This window comes from Sebastes umbrosus, chromosome 5 (assembly GCF_015220745.1).
Source record: "Sebastes umbrosus isolate fSebUmb1 chromosome 5, fSebUmb1.pri, whole genome shotgun sequence".
NCBI lineage: Eukaryota > Metazoa > Chordata > Actinopteri > Perciformes > Sebastidae > Sebastes > Sebastes umbrosus.
The window spans coordinates 10504952-10523597 of record NC_051273.1 but is presented as its reverse complement, the minus strand read 5'-3'; the positions used below and the strand labels follow the sequence as shown (position 1 = coordinate 10523597).

Below are 18646 nucleotides of genomic sequence, written 5' to 3'. Positions count from 1 at the left end.
ACTTTTCATCATTAATCTGAATCTGCAAAGTAACTAGAATAATTAATAGAATAAAGTAATAGAATAAAAAGTACAATATTTGCCTCTGAAAAGTAGTAGAGTAGAAGTATAAAATGTAAATACTCAAATAAAGTACAAGTACCTCAAAATTGTACTTATGTGCAGTACTTGAGAAAATGTGCTTAGATACTTGATTCATCACATTTTGACTGACTTTGCCTTTATTTTGAAATGGATCATGATGAACCGGATGTAGAGTAATGACAGCTGGTAGCTTGATGGTGGTTGTTTAAAGCTCCTCCCTCCGTCGCCCCCTGGCGGTCAGTGAGAGCAACAGCAGCACTGATTGGACAGATTACAACAACAAAGTGAAACCAGCTGCTGTTATGTAACATCTGGCGCCACCTCATGGTACAATCAAGGCATTACCATGGCACTATTGAACTGCACTTTTCAAGCCAGGTTCATTTACTCTTTTATTTATCAATCAACATTTATTTGTATAGCCCTTTACAATAACCAAAAGGTACCCAAAGTGCTTTACATTAACATCAAGAAATAACAGGAATAAAAACATAACATATCATAAAATCATAAAAAAGTACATAAAAAGCACAGAAAAATGTCACAGTGCTACTAGGTATTAATTTTATTTATTTTTTTATTTTTTTTATTCTTATTGTGTTTGTGAAAATAAGAAAACCCAATAAACATATTAGTGAAAAAAAAGCCAATCTAAATAAAAAAGTCTTGAGCTTAGATTTAAAAAGTACTAAGTCAGTGACAATGACAGTGACAGTGACAGTTTTATTTATTTTTTTAGAAAGAAACCCTCATCACAATGTATTTATCTATTTGTTACAACTTTATTGAACATTGAACCGATTCTTACACTGAGTGAAATATATATATATATATTTTTTAATAATATTTTTAATTTTTAAATTGTAACTATTTATTCTATTCTATTTTTTTTAGCGTACTTTTAGCTTATTTATTAGTGCTCTTAATAATGAGCTAATTACTTTATAGTTTTCAATAATTGTTTTGCACTGAATTTCTGAGTGGTGGATGTAAGAAACACAGTTTTGTTTTTATGTGGAGCATAAAAATGACAAATAAAGGAATCTTAAATCTTGAATCTTGAATATTATGTTATACTGGTTTTGCACATACCACTACCTTTTGCACTACCCCCACTATAAATCAAGTTTTCTATTTGAACTATAACTGTTATTACTCATTTTACACTGGTTTGCACACATATGTGCAACTTATACTTTGTGTCATTTTATTAAATATTTGAATATTTGTTTATACATCTCTGCATGTGTAGACGAGAGGGCTACAGCTGCATTTCATTGTGCAATGCTGTATTGCAGGCTACAATGACAGCTGAACCTTGAACCCTAGATATTCACAAGATAAAAATGGACACCTGGGCATATTTTATTTTATTTATTCATCTTTTTTAAAAAAAACATTGGGATCTCTATTAGAATTTCAAAAAGTTCTTTGGTGCACAACATGAGTTTGCCAACTTAAAGTGGCAGTATAGGCAGTATATTTTTGGCATATGTTTCTATAAAGTAGCTGCATGACATCCATTCAAAGCAATGGCTGCTCAATTAAAAAGTTTTGAGGATATGTTTTTGCCTCTGCCAGCTGCCAGATTCCTGTGGCTATGACTCACTGGACTGATCCAGACTGCTGGAGCCCCCTATGGGGACTAGTGATGTGTCGGTCACGAACGAGCCGGTTCAAAAAGCCATCTCTTTTAAGTGAACGATAAGAGCCGGCTCCAGTCCGAGACGTTTTTTTTTTTTCTTTTTTCTTTAATTAATTCAGGGCAGAATGATAGTATGATCTTCTCCGCTCCACGGGCACTCCATGCACTGACTGTGAATGAATGTTGTCTTGATGACGTCCGTGCGACCAATCAGGTGACTAAAGACAAGGATCATGCCATCAAGCAGGGAGGGTCGGGGGTGCGCATTGCGCTGACGGTCTACAGGTACAGAGCAGGAGGAAGAGGACGAGAGAAAGAGAGAGGAGTGCAGTGCGCGAATAGCAGACAAGATGAGTGACAGTCGGAAACGAAGCAGCATGTAAAATTACGGTATTCTTGAAATTATAAGGTTTAGTATAATTATATTGAATAATTTAAGTGATATATGTGCACACATAAAGATAAGATAAGATAAGATATTCCTTTATTAACCTCGCACTGGGGAAATTTGCAGTGTACAGCAGCAAAGGGGATAGTGCAAAAAACAAGATGCATCAGCTAACACAGTAATAAAAAGAGCTAAACAAAGTGTAACAAAATATGAACCATTTAAATAGAAGGAAGTATAAAAATAGGAGCAGTATATACAGTATTGACAATAAACAGACTATTATCAAAATTGCACAAGTGGAAAATGATATTGCACAGTAAGAATGAAATGAAATTCCACTTGAAAATATCAGGTTATACTAACCATAGGTCAAAACAGCGCTAAATTTGGCTGAATTATAAAAGATGGGTGACAGTCGGAAACAAAGCAGCATGTAAAATGACGGTATTCTGGAAATTATAAGGTTTAGTATAATTATATTGAATAATTTAAGTGATATATCTGCACACATACTAATCATAAGTCAAAACTGTGCTTAATTTGTCTGAATTATAAAAGGCAGAAGTGGTAAAACGAAGAGCCGTTTGGGAGCCGAAAGAGCCGGCTCTTCTTGGTGAGCTGAGCCAAATGATCTGGCTCACTAAAAAGAGCCTGAATTCCCATCACTAATGGGACTTTAGACTACACTACTACTACTACCACTATATGAATATGCATCATATTTGCATGCATGTGTGTGTCTGCTGTGTGTGTGTTACACCTAAAACCACAAAAAAAGAAGTTAGAAAAAGAAGGAACTAAGCTTGTGAAATGAATAAGTAACTATTTGAAGTTTGAAATCACCATGTAATATAACCCAGTGCTTGTTGTTGCTGCTGAAGGGTGTGTCTGTTCTCTGTGTGTCTGTGTGTCTCTGTGTGTGCAGTAAAAGAGGAGGTCTCCTCAGGCTAACCAAACCTAGTGACCCACCCTTTTTTCTCCTCAGCGGCTGTCTGCTGTCTACCTACCTCATCATACACACTCCTGCACATCTGTTTTCACCGGATTCTTCACCACACCGACCTATGAGGACGTTTCTACCACTTCTTCTCCGAGCTGCACTGCGTCAATCTCTCTGAAACCAGCCGGGACGATCCTGCTGCTGCAAACCAGAAGTGCCAACCACAGGACTCAGCTCGTGCTGTGTGTTTCTACCACAGTTTAGTTGCCCAACTTGGTGCAGCTTCGTCTTCCTTCTCTTCTTCAACAATGTATCAAGTCGTGAGGAAGCTGTTTTTCACGGACTGCCAGTGTGTCGAAAAAGATGCGTCGAAAACGTACGACGAGCTGTTCGCCAAGCTGGACACCAACAAGGATGGCAAAGTGGATGTGTCCGAGCTGAGGGCTGGCCTGTCTGCCATGGGCATCAAGACTGGGAAAGGAGCAGCTCAGGTAATAGAGATATAGTAAACAAACAGTAGTCTGCACACACACAAAGACACTCATAGGGAGAGACAGTTGGCACAAATACTTCTTTATGTAGTACTGCATTCCTGAAGGAGCTGGGCAGGCTGTAAACTGCAACTCTGCATTCACCCCAAGTAACCCTGACAATGAAGTACAGGCCTCACACAGGAAGTAGGCATTCTTTACTGTCCCTAAGCACAGTTTTTAGATTATTTTTAGATTATTGTTGTGTCTTTTCTTTTTTTCTTTTGTGTGCAGCTAACAATTATTTGCATTATTTGTTAATATGTTGATTATGTTTATTATTAAAGCTGCAGTAGGCAGAATATTATTGCATCATTGGGCAAAAATTCCATAATAACCAGCTAGTTCTTAACTGTTGTGAGTTAGTCCTTGTCTGACTTTAATGTCACTGCAACCCATATAAATGATGACCAGACTTAAGAAAAAAAGCATTGTTAATTATACTACTTCCTCTGTGATATTCCATGCTCGGGGTACACAACCAATTAGAGAGTGAATTGGAATGACTTTAATCTGCTAAAATGCTGGATAGTTATATGTTGAAAGTGAAATGTAGACATTAAAGTGGCAGTAGGCGGTATATTTTTGGCATCATTGGGCAAAAATTCCATAATAACCTTTCAGCATATTGTAATTCAAGTGTTCTGAGAGAAAACTAGACTTCTGCACCTCCTCATGGCTCTGTTTTCAGGCTTTACCAAAATCTAGACTGTGACGGGAGAATTTGGCCAATCACAGGTCATTTCAGAGAGAGAGAGCGTTCCTATTGGCTGTGCTCCGGATGGTGGGCGGGGCTTGGTATTTCCTCAACTGATCTCAACATGGCTGCCAAGTCACAAACTTTCTAATTTTACAGCTAAACGGTACACTACAAGATGTTTCTGAAAACATTTGAGGCGAAAAAATAGGCATTACAGTAACAGAATATTGATTCATATTTGATCAGCGCTGCCTAGTTTGACCGTTTGATCGGAGTTTGTGAGTGATTGACAGCTGCTCAGAGACGGCAGGCTCCAGCTCGGCTCTGATTGGTCGTTTTCCTCCAGTCTGTGAAATCTTGCAGATGCCATTAGGAGCACCAGAGGCACATGATTTTTTTTCAGATTACCTGTCTCATGTTCTACTGTCAGGATATAGTGACCGTTTTATAAAAATAACTCTTTTTAGTCATATTTGCTCCAATTCTACCCACTGCAGCTTTAATTGATAAATCTTTCAGTGTACAAAATATCATGGTATAAATCAAATAAATCCACGAATTGCTTAAGCTGATTTTCAAATTCAAATACATGTGTTGAACCTATCACGAGAGAGTTTCAGAACCTCAATTTGAGTCTCATTTCCTCATGATTTTCTCACACATTTGCCCCAGATAGTAACAAATCACGTGGAGAAAACACAACCCTAGGCGAAATTTGGATTTGGAGCCCCAACCACCACCCACCGCTCTAAGGTTAGAGTTGGGGTTCAACCCCCCCAGGACCCTAACCCTAGCCCAGTAAACCGCAACACACATCAGACATCCCAATGGTTTTAAAACAAAAATTAAGATTTTTATTTTCAGACATAACTGTATTCATTATAATATGAATAAACAATTGGTCCCTGATCTTGTTGAATTAAAAGTGTTTAGTCAGTTTCACTACAACGAGAGTTACAGGGATGAAAAGTGTATAGGCGACCGCCTATATGGCCTATGCTGCACGAGAATGTCTGACAGTGTCTCAAGGTTCAAGTTGTAGGTGCAGGTGAGCTTTTTATTGTGGGCTGCGACTTGAAGAGGAGGAAGGTCCCACCTTTGCTGAATAAACAATCTTACATTCTTTACACTCATCAGTGAGTCTGATAACTGTAGAAGTATGAGTCAGGATAATAAAGCATTAGGATAGGTCACTGCTGTGTGAGGCCGTAAAACAGGAGCTGCTTTACTTATCCCAGCAATTATGTGATAATAATATGAAAAAGAGGTAAAGAACATGCACGCTGGCTGCTTTTCAAACCTCCTTATACGGCCAGTATATACCAGTGATACCAGTATCTTCACTCTAGCTTTAAAACTGAGCCCGCTACAAGTTGCGATAATGCTTAAAAGAAATTAGTGGCGTTAAAGCAAATTTGCGTTAATGTGTTATCGCATTTGACAGCCCTAATTTTTTCACATGCAAATGAATAAAACGTGATCAAATTCAGATGGAAATGAATAAAAGCAAAGCAGGAAATATAGAATCAAAGGAAGAATCTGCTGCATTTTTATTCTGCCACCAACTGGCTGAATCAAGCAGCTGCTGTGTGAAAAGGAGATGGCAGACTTTACCAAAACCTCTCCCACACCACCCAGTGAGAGGGTCAGACAGCCAACACATCTTGATACTCCATGACATGAAGAAAGGATTTCTAATATTCTGTGTTTTCTTTAGAAAATAGTTTCCTCTGGAGACCAAGACAGCGATGAGACGCTCGACTTCAACGAGTTCACCAATTACCTAAAGGAACACGAGAAGAAGTTACGGCTTACCTTCAAGAGCTTGGACAAAAACAATGATGGTATGCTGTAACTATTCAAGTTTATCAATGTTGAAAATGTACTTAAATAGTCAAACTAAATTCTATAAATCCTACTCTGTTTTTATTTCCAACAGGTCGGGTAGACTTTATGGAGATAAAGCAGTCACTTGCTGATCTGGGAATGGACATCAGCAAAGATGAGGCAGAGAAGATCCTTCAAAGGTATTTCTGCTTGTTTTGTAGCTGCTATTCATTTAGGAAGGTAACTCTGATATGTGCCTGAATTTAAACATCTTATCCTGAGAAAAGGCTCATGAAAATATTCTGTTCCTCTTACTTGTGGATCCAAAACCCTCATGAAGCTTTATTTAAAAGTGAAAGAGATATGTTGAAGGTGGGGACCTGCAGTGTGAGGGACTGATAACAAGTTCAGTCTGTAACTTGACTGGTGGCTGACAGCACATGATAAAAGAGCTGTCAAGATGTCTGACTGTGCTGGAGAACGTATCCAAACATGTAGTAAGAAGTAAGCTATTAAGTGTAACTTCACACTCAGGTCTGATTCCAGATAACCAGGGTGTAGGCCTTAAGATCAAAAAATCGAACTAAGTCAAGAATCAGTCAAAAGATCCAAACACTAGATTAAAAGCACTGATAATGCCTGACGAAGATCTCTGTTTAAATGGAAACGTTGCACAATTAAAATAGCTGGGAGCTTATTTATTGCATCTGTGGCAACTCCACCCACTGCATGCTTCTGAAAAATGCTGGCCAGCCTTGTGAGGTTCAGTCAGGGCGGATTTAAAACTGTAAATGGCATGTTGAGTCACTTTCAACCCCTGCAATGCAGATTTTTACAAGTTTGGTCAGGAATATCAATATTAATACCAGCACTGATGTGTTTCATCACATCACAGTCATATCATTTAGTTTTTTCTCTTAGGTTTGATTAAAAATTGCCCATTGGGGCGCCGCTGTAGCTCACCTGGTAGAGCAGGCAGTCCATGTACCAAGGCTGAGTCCTTACCGCAGCGGCCTGGCTGCATGTCATCCCATCTCTCTCCCCCTTTCAATACTATCTCTATCACTATCACTATCAATAAAGGCATAAAAGCTCAATTAAACAAAACCGTTTCTGTTAGCTTTGCATCTTTGGTAGAGAATCATGTAAATTAAAAGTATCTTCCAAATGAGAGCAAAAACTGTCATTTATAATTTTCTGTGACAATTGTGTGGACTCATGTCATTTTGACACTCAAACACTGCTCCTTTGGTTATCGTTGCCTTTTAAAAAGTATGTTTCCAATGCAATCACAGTTTTTGTAGCCTACTTTTTATATTCACTTCCCTGCTTTTTGGACTTAAAGTGGTGGACACACTGCCCGCATGAGACGCGCGTGCCGGCTGCGTGGCGTGTTGTTTTTTATTTGGGCGTCCATGTTAACAGATTAGAGTGGACACACTGCCCGCATGAGACGCGCGTCTATTTTATAGAATAGAAGGCTTGCCTATTTTACACGCGAGCAGGTCAGGGTTAGTCTCTGTAATAAAAATGTACAAAGTCAGCGCAGTTTGGTGCCTGCTTTTCTCTGAAAGTAAGGAAATACACATTTAGGTTAATGCGCTCTTCAACGTCCTTTGTTAAAAATGTAAATTCAAAGAGAATATTTACCATATTTAAAGTTTACTCAAAAGTTCTGGCGCCACTTTAATTCCTTGCAAATCCACACCAACAGTGAAATCTAATGAAAACAGGATTTTTGTTGTTGTTGTTCCAGCGAAAGAAAAATGCTCATAAAAAATGTAATATAAATTCAATAAAAAAAGACACAGAATTGTTTTAAGCAGCTCAGTTTTGTGCCCGTTAATACAGAAATGAGAAAGATAAAACAACTGCAGGAGAAGTGGAAGTGGAGAGATACTATAGTGGTTAGACTGACTTTTATAATAACATTTTTATACATGTCTCTAGTGTTATAATGGTACACTTTGAATTGTTGTAGATTAGAATATGTATGAGATGTATACTATAAGCTATTGTAGGACAGATATTGGATAGGAGAAGCTATACTTATGTGGAGCAGCTCCAGACTGTAGTTACTACGCATCCTTGGTTTCCTGCTTTTGCTCTGCATTCATAAATGTTGGTTGAGCTACCTGATGCTAAATTAATGATAATAATCATTTTGTCTTCATTCAACTTCAACAAATACTGTGACACTGCAACATTTTGTGTTTTAACATTCAATAGCAGTAAGTCAAAGCTGTGGGACCTACAGTGTAGGCCTGTAACCTGTTTAATATGTGTCATCAGTCCCTCTGGACAGACGCACATGTTATGCTGTAAGCAAAGCGAGAAAATGTTTAGCAGTAGAGAGAAAATATGATTTAATGAAGAAACAAGTTTGAAATTAACATGCTACGCTGGATCCTGTTCAACACTTCGTATTGTTTGTTGCTCTGCAGGTCAGACCGGGTTTATGTGGTAGGCAGTAGGTTGATGTTCTGTGTTTGCATAACCAAAGTCAGCAGCAGATGTACAGGAGCACTTCGCTTGGCACACTTGAGCTCTAGAAAGAGAAGTAAAGCAGGATGTGCATGACTGTGCATCAGATTTGTCTGAAAACCACAGAGAGTAATTGATGAGTGTGTGTGTCAGCCGGCCGAAATGACCTGGAGGAAGGAAATGAAGGAAAGATGAACATTTAGAGCAGACGAGGACAGAGACTGATTATAGAAGAGACCAAAGGAGAGAATTTGTTTCAAGCTCAGAAATAATGTAACAGTTTTTTACTGTTAAAATTGGTGGTATGGATGACTTATATCTTTACAACATGTGACCTATTTCTCGTTTGCATGCTGCCTCACCACTATCTGTTGACATTAGGCAAATTTCTCTGTCTCTGTCTCTCTGTCTGACTCGGTCTAGAAAAGTGAATGAGACTTTGAATAAAGTGTCAGCATTGTTCTTAATACAGTAGCTCATTTTCTTTGGCGGAGGGCTCGATCATATGACGTGAAGATAAACTGTGACTTTTATCTGTGAATAAATCTGCGAATTATCTTTTTAAAATACGAATTAGTGCCTGGTATTTCATTTCTTGTGTTCTTTGTTTATCCTGATTAATAACAGTAGAACCAGTTGAAGATCCTCCTGGACTGTGGGCTGATTTGTTAGTTAAACTTCTGGTTAGATGTCCATTCTCATTTTGTTCAGGATTCAATGTTTATTGAAAATTACAAAATTTGTCTTGGTGCCTTACAGTTGAAGCCGCTGACCATGTAATGACAAAGTCCCCTGTTGAAGTCCTTCGTTTCATCCCATATATCTCTCTCCCCTCAGTTCCTGCTGCTCTTCTAAATATGTATCTAATGAAAGAGGTTAAAAATGCCCAGAAATACTTTGAAAAAGATGAAAAATAAATAAATTGAGGATAAATTAGATTTAGTGTCCAGACCTAGTTGGTGGTGTTTGCTTGTGTGCTTCCAATAGATGTCCCCAGTTGTCTCCTTTCAACATTAAAATACAAAAAGTCTGTTTAATAAAAATCATCCTTATTTCCAGTCCTTATTTCCTGTCCACATGAGCCAACAGCTGGGTTACATGAGTCTTAAATGAACCTTAGGTTCAGATTTTAGATTAAAAAAACACACGTAAAATGTGAATAATTGTCCTCTGTCTTTCCTTGTTGGACAGTATCGATGTGGACGGCACCATGACTTTGGACTGGAATGAATGGAGGGAGCACTTCCTGTTTAACCCAGCCACCAACCTGCAGGAGATTATCCGCTACTGGAAGCACTCCACGGTAAGGGGAGGGCATGACTCAGTGACACTCTGTGTCCATATGGTCGTGTGTTTGTGTGTGTGTGTGAGGGAGACAACAGAGACCATAATGATGGATCCATTTTAGATAACACAGTGATAAACTCATAAAACACAGTCCAAAATAAATGCCACTTATAACCAAAGACGGAGCCAAAAAAAGTCCAGAGAAAGATCTGTTGTCATGTTGTAGACCGAAGTAGTATTGTAGTATTTTAAACTTATTGTTAATGTCTCTTTTGATTTGAATGGGTGGTTGTTTTGTTTCCTGTGTAAGAGACAGTAAGCATGTTGTACAATATTTGCCATCTGGAGTCCCAAATTCCCTCATGCCAAGTGCAATTACAGCCCAGAAAACTAATGAAAAGCATTTCTTACACAAGCTTCATTTTGCTCTGGCGCCAAGGCCAGCCTGAAGCTGCTCTCACATAGAAAAATAAATCACTAGTTAGGAACTTTTAATAAAAATGGAAGAGACATGAATGCCAAACAGTTAACCCTCTTCATGTCCTTTGACTGTGCCAGACGTCACTTTAAGAACCACTGCACTAAAAGGGAAAGTTGTGAAAGAGAGTTGTCAGCTGATGCTGGATTTGGACGAGGTCTTTAGTAACAGATCAACGGCTCAACGTCAACAGATTAGACTCATTCATTTCCAGACGAGAGGTGAGAAAAGGAGGGAGAAAGATGCGTGGCTCAACTTTTTCATGATGACCTTTTCTTAGAGAAAGAGGTTGTTTAGAAGTGGCAAGAAAACAATATTTCACAAGTCAATTTATTTATCACACTAACTGAGAATCTTGAGGTCCCGTTCTATTAATGTAATCTTAATTGTTGATGAACATCAATATTTCACCCCTAAGCCGTTTGCAACTTGTTAGACAAACAAAGAATATTCACATCTTAATGTTTTACGTGTAGATTGTTGGCTTTATAGAAATATACTGTGACTTGCATGTCAGAGACACTGACAGGTCCAGTCAGTGGCTAATCTCTGACGTTTGCTGCCTCTGTTCACCGGCACAACCTCAGAGGTTAAATAAACCTGTGGCTGCTAAACTGAGGCGGAGAAGATCAGCTAATTTCAGGAGGATTATCTTGTCAGTGGGATTGGGACCGGTCGCTGAGAGAGGATGTGAGTCTAGAACAGGACAGGACAGGATGCTGAGATGAGGCATCAGTGATAACGTCTATGGCAGTGATAGCTTCCCACTATCTCCAGTATTCACCTCGATGGTTACTCTGGATTTAGCGTTTCTCTCCTCGGGCTGGATTGTATCTGGAGACCCTCGACATCTGACGGTGCACTAAAGGATCCTGATCAGTCTGACAAACAGAGTTTAGGAGGGGGTTGTACGAAACTGGGACTATATTGTGCTGGATCAGCAGCTGAAGCAAAGGCTTGAGGTGGATATGGCTCTGCTGCACCCTCAGCAGCAGCAGCAGCAGCAGCAAAAACAGGGAAACTGGTTTGTCATCGACTTTGAAGATGACGGGGGGGCCTATGAGGTGGAGGTGGACATGGTGGGTTTGAGTATTTAGCTTCACAGTCCAGGATGTCGTCTGGTCACGAATGAAAGTCAGCGTGGCCGATATTGTCAGACGATTTTATCATCTCACAGACACTGAAATATTCAGTATGTACGTCTATAAATTAAAAGAAATTGCCGTAATGTAGAAATAGTGTTGCCATTATGTGCTTTGTCCATTGGAGGGCGCTTACAAGTTTGTTTTTCAACTGTAAAATGTCTCTCTCAGTACATAATATCTTTGTCACAATTCTATATTAACCAAATTTGAGGGTTCCTTGTCTTATATTATCTTATATTCATCCTTAGTTCCTTAGCTTATATGTTGTTTTTGCATTTTTAAATGAGCTATTCTGATGCACTCCAATACAACAGCTGATAATGTTCAGTTTTTGTTGAGACTTTGAGAAAAAGGTGTTCATACAACTCCAATTTTGAGGATTTAGTTGGTGATGGAGCATTTGCATTGAATTCAACTATATTGTAAGGTGTTCAAGGGCTGTAACTAACGATTATGTTCATTGTTGATTATTCGGTCCATATATACTAAATTAAGGATTAGTTGTTTGGTCTATAAAATCAGTCAAAAAATGATGAAAATGTTGATCAGTGTTTCCCAAAGCCCAAGATGACGTCCTCAAATGTCTTGTTTTGTCCACAACTCAAAGATATTCAGATTACTGTCATAGAGTAGTAAAGAAACCAGAAAATATTCACCTTTAAGAAGCTGGAATCAAAGAATTTTGACTTTTTTTCTTCTTAAAAAATTACTCAAACCGATTCATTGATTATTAAATAGTTGATGATTAATTTAATAGTTAACAGCTAATTGATTAATTGTTGCAGCTCAAAGGTGTTCCTCAATATTTTGTCCCTCTATTAAATCACCACATCTCACAAAGTCTCAATTAAACTGAATATTATATATATATTATAAGATTCACGAAGCTAGTATTCCTAGTTTATTGCATTGTACAGATGTTCATGTTGTTTTGTCCTGCGTCTTTATGAAGACAGATTTTATTCCATTTTCTGATCTCAGCTCAAGTGAAGATTGATGTTGTCCATGTTGCCTCAAACAGATAAGACAGAAGTACCAGTAGTCTGGAGTAGTCTGTGCACAAGACAATATGTTAAATTAATCACTAATATCAGTGCAAGACTTCATATCACATGATGATTTCTCCACACCATTGTATTTTACTGAACTGTCTGTTTAAATGAGATAGCTGCAGTGTTGCAAATGAGAGAAAGAAAACTACATTTGATTTGATGTTACTGACACACACGGTTTTATAAAGTGCCGTGCAGAGATGTGATTGATCTCACGGTGTGAACCGGTGGTTATATAAGACTTTGGATGAGGATGTGTCGTATGTCCAGTTCAGCCAGGCGTTAAGCTCAGGGCGAAGCTGCTTATCGTGCGGTTTTGAAGCTGTGTGATTCACTTAATATGAATCTCAAAAGCAGACTTCAATTGTTTTGATACAAAGCTCTAGTGAAATTCACACAGGTCTATTTTGGGCATCCACTGTACAATATCAGTTTGAGAGTCTAAGCGGCCCAGAGAAGGTTTTGAAGACTTTTAGCTCTTTGTTGACGTTTAGAACCTAAACACAGTTCACACACTGTATTTAAAATATGTCTCTGACTGTGATTTAATCATATTGTGGTGTTGTGTGTAGTCGCTGGACATCGGTGACAGCCTCTCCATCCCAGATGAGTTCACAGAGGAGGAGAAGACGACCGGTGTGTGGTGGAAGCAGCTGGCGGCGGGGGCCATGGCCGGCGCCGTGTCCCGTACAGGAACCGCCCCGCTGGACAGGATGAAGGTGTTCATGCAGGTGTGACAAAACTTTTTTTTATTATTGGTTGTTTGTCAGATGTTCTTAATAAATCACATTTTGAATCATATGTATATTGTATTATATATCTCATATAACTTCAGACCAAACAAAAACATGGTTTAAAGCAGAGTACAGAGCATTCATGTATATTCATAGTAATATGCTGTAGCATGTGCTATCAAAAGAGGATAATCTCACATATGATCATACTTACATACTAAATAATAACAACAGAATGTGAAGAAGCTGTTCTAATAGATAATTCCCCCATTTAGGTGGTTAACCTGTTCTTAATTATATATTATGTTTTTTAATATTACATAAAAAATACTCTGTCTTTACAGCAATGATTTACAATGCAAGGTTTTTTTTATGCACAGGTGCATTCCACCAAGGACAACAAAATCAACCTGGTTAGTGGTTTCAAGCAAATGTTAAAAGAAGGAGGCCTGAAGTCTCTGTGGAGAGGAAACGGCATCAACGTACTGAAGATCGCCCCGGAGACCGCCATTAAATTTATGGCCTATGAGCAGGTAAATACAAACTGATGACAGTAAACATAGATGCACTGTATCATTCTGCAGCATGTCATTATTTTAATATCATAGATCATAATATTGGTATAGACAATATCAGTCCGCAATAGTCATTGAGTTGTCATGATGAAGTGCTCCTTTATCACTGTGTTTCATTAGTATAAGAAGATGCTGTCCAGTGAACCAGGAAAAGTCAAGACCCACGAGAGGTTCATGGCCGGATCGATGGCTGGAGCCACAGCACAAACTGTCATCTACCCCATGGAGGTGAGCAGAGGTGTATAAAATGAAGTTGTGATTATTAAAACATATAACTCTTAATAATGGCTGGTTAACCTATTCAAGATAATATAAGGTGATGCGTAACTGGCGGTAGAAATGGTCAGGAGCGTTAATTTACGCACAAATTTGATTTATAGACTATTTAGTTGGGTCGTGATTGTTTGTCATTTTAAAAAAGTGGGTTCCCAGAAAAATGTTTTGGACACTGGGTTAGAGAACATGTATTTTCATATACCTTCGATGATGATAGTTATCTCTGTTGTTACATGAATTGTCCACTGAACATAATTTTCACCCTAAATAAATCCAAATCCTGCCTCTTTTAGTCTAACCTGAAAATAAAGAGCAAAGTAAAAAGATGCGGGTGACTTTACGGAAGATAATGCAGATTTCCTACTTTATTGTTAAAGTTAAATAATAACATAATGGTATCAATAATGACAAAAAAAAGTCATTTTCAATGTCACAAAGCTTCCTCCTTATTGTTACGGCTCAGCTGCTGGCTGCTACAAAGTGTCAGTAGAAGTGCTCAGTCAGAGAAAGAAACAGCCTCACTTAAAATCTTTGAACCCTGCAGCTGCTGAAAACCCGTCTGACCCTGAGGAAGACCGGACAGTACACAGGAATGTTTGACTGTGCCAAGCAAATCCTGAAGAAGGAGGGACTGAAGTCGTTTTACAAGGGCTACGTACCCAATCTCCTGGGCATCATCCCCTACGCTGGCATAGATCTGGCAGTGTACGAGGTACGTGTTTGAAAAATAGATATCATCTGTCATTATAAACAGTGAAGGGTTTCCACTTGGCATGTTCTCTAGATGTCACTGTTTGATTTGGTGAAATATGATACTCCTTTCTCACACACAAACTCTTCCCTATCGTCACCAGAGCTTGAAGAACTTCTGGTTGTCCCGTTACGCCAAAGAATCAGCCAACCCCGGTATTCTGGTGCTGCTTGGCTGCGGTACTCTGTCCAGCACGTGTGGCCAGCTGGCCAGCTACCCCCTGGCTCTGATCCGCACCAGGATGCAGGCACAAGGTAAAGAGACCAACCAAAGCCCATTCAAAATTCTGCCAACTTTTAAAGGAGCAATATGTAGTTCTGACAGCTAGCATTTAAAATGGGTAACAGCAGTCCAAATTCAAAACATTGGAGCCGTGGCCCACCCGCTCCTCCAGTCTGACTGATAGCAGTTAGTGCACGTTTTCACAATTTGAGGGTTACCTTCTAGACACGGCCGCGTTAGCCTATGGCCAGCAGTAGCCAGGATCACTTCCCAACCTGTCGGGTAGAATCTAACGTAACAGCAGAAGGTTGTTTGCGTGCCAATTTGTTTCATATGTGGCAATGGGGAGTTAAAAAGTTCAGTGGACGGGATCACACAGATCCAAAACAAAAACAAACGTTTCGGACTGGAATGGATATTTCAAAGAACATACTGGCTGTAGCGTTGTTGTCAGAGAAGCCAATATTTCAATTCAGCATGTTTCCTTAATCTCTGATCACATATCATATCATGGTCATTTTAGGATTTATTACAGTAAATATATTACATATTGGTCCTTTAATGTAGCGCTGTTGGCATTTACCCAGAGCTCCCATGATCTTATCCAGAGGGATTTACACTAAGTGTAGTGAATCATTTCTAAATCTTTCACAGTTGGTGGATGGTGATCTTCAAAATTCAAAGTAAATCAATTGAGCAGTGAATGCTGTGTTATTAGAAGAGAAATAGCCACTGAAAAGCACTGCACTACCTGTAGCTAAAGTAAAGATTGAGTAAACATTATGTTAAAGTACCTTTGTAGCATTTTTCAGCTCATTGTGTTGGGTTTCCGGCAACTTTACTGTTTTGGTTCTCTCACACCGCTGTCATAGTGTTGTTTTCTACCACCGAAAAAGCTGTAAAAGCCCACTGTACACTACCAGCCCAGCACCAAACAGTCAAACAGAATTAGCAAGGAGTTGATGAACATAGTGGAGCATTCAGCAGCTGAAGATCCACATATTTCCCACAGGAGTGGAGACTAAAAACAGGGCAAGAAGGAGGGCAATAATTTTGACTTGCATTCATTAAGTGGACACAAACACTCCAAATAATTGATAATGTTTCTCCGTATCTGCTGGACGTGTAAAAAGGCAACTGTTAAGGCAACCATATCAACTTTATTAGGTGATATTTATGTCAATGTTGTGCTTACAGCTTGTTTCTGCTGCCCCCAAGTGGTGACAAATCTGGTATTGCAGGTGTAATCCAAAGGCTCATAAAGATTTTCTTGTGATGGTGTTTGGGACAGCAGTCTGGGTTGGGTTTCATTATGGGTTCAAAGATGGCTCATAAACTTGGAGAGAAATGATTGACTGATTATTAAATGGAGACAAAGATATATGGGAAAAATCATTGCCATTACCTGGGGGGTTACTCACGGTCAAATTAATACTTGTATATTATATTAAAGCACTGTCATCATTAACTACCACTGCTGGTATGTCTCTCTTTGGCATGAATCCAATGGTTTCACAATGTTTGTTGTTTTTTTTCTCAGCTCAAGGCTCAGAGCAGCTGCCCATGAACCTGATGTTGAAGAAGATCCTGCAAACGGAAGGCTTCTTTGGACTTTACCGTGGCATCATGCCCAATTTCATGAAGGTCATACCGGCTGTGAGCATCAGCTACGTGGTGTATGAGCACATGAGGGATAACTTGGGTATTCAAAAGTAGGCAGCGGATTCAGCTGTGATTGTGTGTGTCCGAGAGAGTGGAAGAGGGTGAGCAGCAATTTTTTAAAAACTTTAAAACACGTCCCTTCTAACATATTAGGAAAACTGTTATGTAAAGACCTTGTTTACCTGTAGGTCACCAAGTCTCCAGATATTTTTAAAGTGTTTGCAGGACTTTGGCATAACATTTGAGCCATATAAAAAAGAAATAGTTACGGGCTTGTAATATTTCCCACTGTATGTTGTTTGTCCAGCCTGCGTTTAGGATGCACCCACAGATTTAAATGCACTGTCAGACTCAGAGTCTTTTCAACTAAAGAGATGGATGTTATGAATCTGAATACCAAAAACAGTTAAGGGTTAATTTTGATTTCAAGACATTTTTTGTTCTGTTTGTTTATTTGGGTAGAAATGGTCATGTTTTTGTGTCAGTCATTTCAGTTATGTCACATGTTCCTCTATTATAGGTTCCAACACTTGAACACTTGCTGAAGCAGGGTAACACTTTATTTTTTGCTCTTTATCTTTATCCAAAGCAGACAGACCAAAAGTTGAAACATCTTTCATACATTTACGCACACTCGTCCAGCTTTATATGCAGTTTCTCCAAAATATTGTGTGAGTGGGGAGCTGTTTCACCTAGAAATCTGAGGGAACTTTGCAAAACTGTATTTACTTTTTATTTTCTGGTATGTTTGAGGCAGGTATGTCCTTTTTGGGGATGGATTTGTGCAAGTCTGGTGAATGGGAGTAATGTGCCTTATGTATGTTTTTGTCTCAGATATCTGGACTTCTCCACCGTCCATTGTTTTCTTGCCTTTTTTCCAAAATGTGGTTCATTAGATGCTGGAGTTTACATTAATAAAAACATTTGAATACAAAAGTGAGACATTTTGAGTGCATTTATTTTCAGCTCACTGTGGTTGAAATGTTTTTGAATGAATACATTTGCTGTTTGGCACAACATTTTGAGGCAAGTAATGAATCAGTTGTGATCTGAAAACCTGTTAACTCTGAACATTTTTGCTGTAGACCCAGATGTATTCTAAACGGAGTATAAGCTTTCACTTTAGCCTTGTGTGTTGCCATGTGATGGTGTGCATTTGACCCCTGAGGCTTTAAGAGCAGATTACTCCACTTTAGATCTTATGCAATACCTTTTTTCCCAGCGAGGTCAATACTCCTGACTTTAGCTGTCTGATCCCGGCAACGTAAAAGGACACAATTAACAGTGGATCTGCTAATTTGTAGTGTTGCACTTAAGAAGGGACTGAAAGAAAATTGCTTTCCACCTTCCCAGTTCCTGCACAAAACATACTTTTTGAGAAGGATTTTGATTTCTGAATAATCACTAAATATTTCTTGGTTGCAGCCTCTCAAATGTTTCTTTTTACTCTTTCGACTCACAAATTAATGTGTTAATTAGTGTCGGGTCAGACAAAATGGACAATTTTAAGGCATCATTTTTGGTTCTGGTAACTTGTGACTTTGTAGACTAAAATCTTATAAATATAAAATCAGCTCAAGTCAAAAGAACATAATAAACTGAATGACAAAAGTGCATTTATTTGATATATTCATTGAGCAAGATCTTTTTCCTGTTCTTTTGAAATTTTCTGATTTTTGCGACTCTTATTGGTAGTTTAAAAAAAATCACTGACAAAAACTCTTCATCTAAATAATTTGAAAGATGGTAAATTAACAACATACGAAACTTCTACAGAGGCTTTAAAGAGCCAGATGAGGAAGAAAAACAACTGTCTTTGTGTGGAGACAGGATTATAATTTCATTGCACCCTGCTTATAAGAG

General features: G+C 38.6%; 1 protein-coding gene across 1 annotated transcript; it reads left to right on the top strand.

Annotated features, from left to right (window-relative positions):
- Window positions 1-3040: 3040 nt before the first annotated feature.
- LOC119488800 (calcium-binding mitochondrial carrier protein SCaMC-1-like) lies at window positions 3041-17723 on the top strand. The gene is made up of 10 exons (XM_037770709.1): window positions 3041-3551; window positions 6008-6134; window positions 6230-6317; window positions 9793-9904; window positions 13136-13294; window positions 13678-13830; window positions 13993-14100; window positions 14693-14860; window positions 15003-15153; window positions 16662-17723. Exons 1-10 carry the CDS (start codon window positions 3369-3371, stop codon window positions 16835-16837), a joined length of 1425 nt encoding a protein of 474 aa, XP_037626637.1. The 5' UTR covers window positions 3041-3368; the 3' UTR covers window positions 16838-17723.
- Window positions 17724-18646: the final 923 nt, after the last annotated feature.

Coding starts and splice junctions, on each gene's coding strand:
- LOC119488800 (XM_037770709.1), top strand. CDS start 3,369: ATGTATCAAGTCGTGAGGAAGCTGTTTTTCACGGACTGCCAGTGTGTC. Junction 13,831..13,992: donor AATTTATGGCCTATGAGCAG/GTAAATACAAAC, acceptor GTGTTTCATTAG/TATAAGAAGATGCTGTCCAG. Junction 15,154..16,661: donor CACCAGGATGCAGGCACAAG/GTAAAGAGACCA, acceptor TTTTTTTCTCAG/CTCAAGGCTCAGAGCAGCTG.